At 45.1% G+C, this 4466-nt stretch overlaps 1 protein-coding gene across 1 annotated transcript; it reads left to right on the plus strand.

The window, feature by feature from the left end:
* The first annotated feature begins 971 nt into the window (after positions 1 to 971).
* Positions 972 to 3669, plus strand: LOC147113965 (uncharacterized). Its single transcript, XM_085994051.1, has 3 exons — positions 972 to 1288; positions 1600 to 1759; positions 1872 to 3669. Exons 1-3 carry the CDS (start codon positions 1037 to 1039, stop codon positions 1913 to 1915), a joined length of 456 nt encoding a protein of 151 aa, XP_085850177.1. The 5' UTR covers positions 972 to 1036; the 3' UTR covers positions 1916 to 3669.
* The last annotated feature ends 797 nt before the right edge of the window (positions 3670 to 4466 follow it).

The following is a 4466-nucleotide window of genomic DNA, read 5'->3' on the forward strand; positions in this document are numbered from 1 at the left end:
TGGCTTACCCCTTATCCTTAGACTGTGACCCCTGGTTCTGGACTCCCCGACCATCGGGAACATACTTCCAGCATCTAGTCTGTCTAGTCCTGTTAGAATTTTATAAGTTTCGATGAGATCCCTCTCATTCTTCTAAACTCCAGCAAGTACAAGCCCAATTGACCCAATCTCTCCTCGTACGTCACTCCTGCCATCCCAGGTATCAGCCTGGTGAATCTCCGCTGCACTCCCTCCATGGCAAGAACATCCTTCCTCAGATAAGACAACCAAAACAACCAAATTTAGCCCCTAACACGACAGAATACTCAGAATATGAAAGTGCTGAATGTAAAGAATGCTTTAATAATGCATTTAAGAAAACAGATATTTACTTACGGATCTCAGTGAGATAGTTTTGCCTGATTCTCACTGCAGAGGCTGTCTATCCTTGGTGTAATGTTTGACAATGATAATTTTGAAAACCTCTGTTAGATTCTACACATTCACCTGCCCTTAACCTTCTCTGTTTCAGTAAAAATGTCCTAATATTTTTTAAGCCTTTCTGCATAACTAGAATCAGGCTAGTTAATCTTAGCTCTCATGGGCCAGAAATTTGGATCGGGGGCTTGCCGCGCGTGCAAGTCCCCGATGTGCACTTACCCGGCACGCCTGCCTTCCAGCTCCCGGGACACGTGGATTTCCTCTTCTCAGATGATGGCTCCCAGGCAGCGTCTGACGTCATGCCGCCCAGGAGTGCAGCCAGCGCGAAGCCTCCAGTGCGGAGTGCAACTGAGACACGCCCCTTAAGGTCTCATTTCCATAGGACACGCCCCCAATCTTTCCAAGCAGCTGGAGATCACTGGTACTTACAGAGCAGCAGTTCAGGTAGGTTACCTGTATTTTTATGAATGTTTTGTTAACTTTTATAAAAAAATTTAAATGTTTAAATGATTTTGATGACTCTTAGATAGTTTTAAAGAGAATTGAAGCTATTTAAGCAGTTTTTAAAGACTTGAAAACATTCTTTTCATTCTTTTCAGTTAATTAGCAAAGTGAAATGGCTGGAATGAGCATATTTCACATGATTAAAAGAACTCAGAACTTCACAGAGGATGACCTCAGCAATCTCCTCAACGAGGTGGAGGCGAAGCGCCTGCGCTTCATGGGGAATGAGCAGTCGAGGGCACCGCGAAAAGGTCAGATGGCAGCGTGGTCGGAAGTTGCACAAGCTGTCAGCGCGACCTCCACCATTCCACGTACAGCGGAACAATGTCGCAAGAAATTCAGTGACTTGCTGCGATCTGTCAGGGTTTGTACAGTTATTACTAAAGTGTACTGTAACATTGCTTAGAATTTAAGTTAACCAGATTGCAAAAGGCTTTCCATGCATTTACTTCAGTCAAGTTACTTCTTGGTAAAGTCACCTGAGGTAGCAATAAAACTTTATGGCTTTGGGGCCAGTTCAGGGTTACCTACTGTTCTCTTATCTTGATTCCAGTGGTTGGAGCTGTAAAACTTCAATCAAAGATGTAAAGAAACACCCCACCCAGTCTTCAAAGCCTTCGCTGTCCATGTCAGAAATGCAGCTGTATGATTATCTTTTTTCTGCTGTAATTTCAGAGTAAGAGTTCTCACAATGGCAGTGAACGCACACGCACAGGCGGTGGTGTTGCCATACTGAGGGTTTTGACCGAACATGTGGAATGGGTCGAACAGATGTGCGGATTTGCTAGCAATCGCCCTGCGGAAGGATCTCAAACAAACATTGATGACCCTCAAAGTGAGTTGGCCTGCCCAGCTATATGTTGAAGAATGATAGGTGTGTGCTGAATATCTGTGATGTGGCACATCGTGCTTTACCTTTGCAAATGTTTTCTGCTTCCTTCCCACAGCTGGACAGAGTACCTCTCACACGCGGGATGAGCAGTGCGTGTAGTCAGCGGCCGCAGAGGGCATTGGGGAAGGTGTTTCTGCTGCAGTGGCAGCAGTTACGGAGCTGGTTGAGGAACAGGAGGGACCTGTCCTTTGTCAGCAAGTGCAGCAGGAGTGTATAGACCCTGTGTCGCTGCCCACTATCTCACCATCTCCTGGCCCCTGTGGCTCTGTGCGAGTCACAGCTGACTGTAGCTCCACAGACAGACACCATATTGACACTTCAGTGCAGGTGGGAGGAGCAGAAAGACATTCAGTACAACAGCACCTACAAGATGAAGAGCAAGATATTGCAGGTTTCAGGCAATTGCTGAGCTCTCTCACTGAGAAGGATGTAGACTCCAGAGACTCTATCAGGCAGGGAATCGATAATCTTTGCATGACACTAAATCAGATATCATCACAGTTGGTGGTGTTTATTGAGAATTCTCTTAATCAGGTGACATCGCAGTTGGCGGCGCTTAATGAGACTATGATTGCACTAGTTCATTCGCGTGAACCTAATACTACAGGTAGACTACCCTTTATCCGGACTTCCGAAAACCGAAACCCTCTAAAAACCGAAGGTTTTTTCGGTCAGCGTAAGTCGTGCGCACGACATGACCAGGGTGGCGCACGACTTACAGGCCTAGCTGGATAAGGGACAGTGTAGCATTTTTCCGCACTTCTGAAAAACGAAATCGCTCAGCGTAAGTGTACCAGCCTTTATCCGCACATCCGAAACCAGAAAACCTCTGAAAGCTGAAAGTGGCGCTAAGCATGACCCGACGCTGCCGGATAAGGGATAGTGTATCCTTTATCCGCACTCCCGAAAACCGAATTACCTCTGAAAACCGAAGTGTTTTCGCGCACCTTCCGAAATCCGAAATTTTCCTAAAACCGAAACACGGCTGGTCCCGAGGTTTTCGGATAAAGGATAGTTTACCTGTACTGCCATTACGCTGACTGCAGCAGAAGGGCCGTTCCCAGGTCACAGTGCAGAGCCACTTTGGTCCCAGGAGCCAGCAACTGAGCCAGTCATGATGCAGGGAAACGTAGAATTGCCTCAGCAGCAACCCTTTCGTGAGAGCGCTGCTGAAGAGCAGGAAAAGTCTGACAGGGCCCTTGCTTGTAGCTCTGGAGGGCTCCAGTCACGGGCATTGAAAAGGCGCAAGAAACGTTAGGGTGTCACCTTCAGCCCACTCCGCCTCCTTCAACCCTCAGTCACAGAGGCCAGTGGCCAAATCGTTAAATTGTTATATTTTTCATTTTATTGAAATGTTAAATGTTTTCTTACATATTTAAATTAAAATGTTTATTTCTGAATGAAAGCATATGTAACCTTTTCGTTTCAGCAGTACACCCAGTAATCAATCTTGAAAGAATTTAAACATTTATTTTATTTCAAAAAGTTTGACAACAACTGTTACAAAAGTAGGAAATAGCTAGTTCCCACCTTGAATGTCTGTATTGCAGTGAGAAAGTAAAAATTACTGTAAAATGTTTACACTTTCTTTTCCAACAGTTGGAATTTGGCACATGTTTGAAAACGTTAAAAGAGGTAGTACACATCTTATATTTTGCAATTTCACTATGAATCAAACACAAATGACTTAAACCTGTTTACAAAGTGATTTCAAAGCTGTTAACTTTAACATTTTTAAATTGCATAAAAGAGGTCCTTAACATCCTGAATGTCTTACTTGCACAAAAAAAGAAAGACAAGTAAAAACAAACTGTTTCCAATATTTCTTCCTCATTGTTCATGGTTAGAAATTATTTACAAGTACAGAAGCGCTACTTAAAATTTACAAGGTATTCACTTTATACATCGAAACTGAAGATGTAAAGTTTTTGATGATGCAATAAAAGGTCACTGTTTCACTTTAATATGTGTCTGCTTCTGTCTTTGCCTTGCGGGGGGAGGGGGAGGTACAGGGCGTAACTACCGCGTGAAGGTGTTGGCTACCAGCAGTTCGCGAGCAGCCTTAGATTCGGCGGCACTTGGCTCCTCCCCATGAGGCCTGGCAACATGCACATTGCCATCGCCTTCATCCTCCATTTCAACAGGCAGCTGTTCCTCATTGTTAAGGGTCAGTCCTTCCTGCGGGGCAAGGTTGTGCAAAGCACAACAGGCCAGCACAATCCTTGCCACTTTCTGGTGAGAGTACTGCAAGGTCCTCCCTGACCTATCCAGCCACCGGAAGCGTGATTTCAGAACTCCTATTGTCCTCTCCACCACTTGACGTGTAGACACGTGTGCATGGTTGTATCTCTCCTGAGACTGATTATTGGTATTGCAGTAGGGGGTCATCAGCCATGGTTTCAGCGGGTAGCCCTTGTCGCCCAATATCCATGCGGATCCTGCAGGCAATTTGCTGAGAGAATCATACAATTTAGAGTTACGGAGGACGAAGGAGTCATGATTACTTCCCCAGTGCCCTGCATTCACGTTTAGGATCCGGAGGTGTGCATCACATAATATCATTACATTCAATGAATGATACCCCTTCCTGTTTATGAATGTCACAGGTGCATCCTTGGGTGCCTTCAATGCAATATGGGTTCCATCGACG

The sequence above is a fragment of the Somniosus microcephalus genome, chromosome 8 (assembly GCF_052327205.1).
Source record: "Somniosus microcephalus isolate GS21.2 chromosome 8, FLI_Smic_1.0, whole genome shotgun sequence".
Classification (NCBI taxonomy): Eukaryota; Metazoa; Chordata; class Chondrichthyes; order Squaliformes; family Somniosidae; genus Somniosus; species Somniosus microcephalus.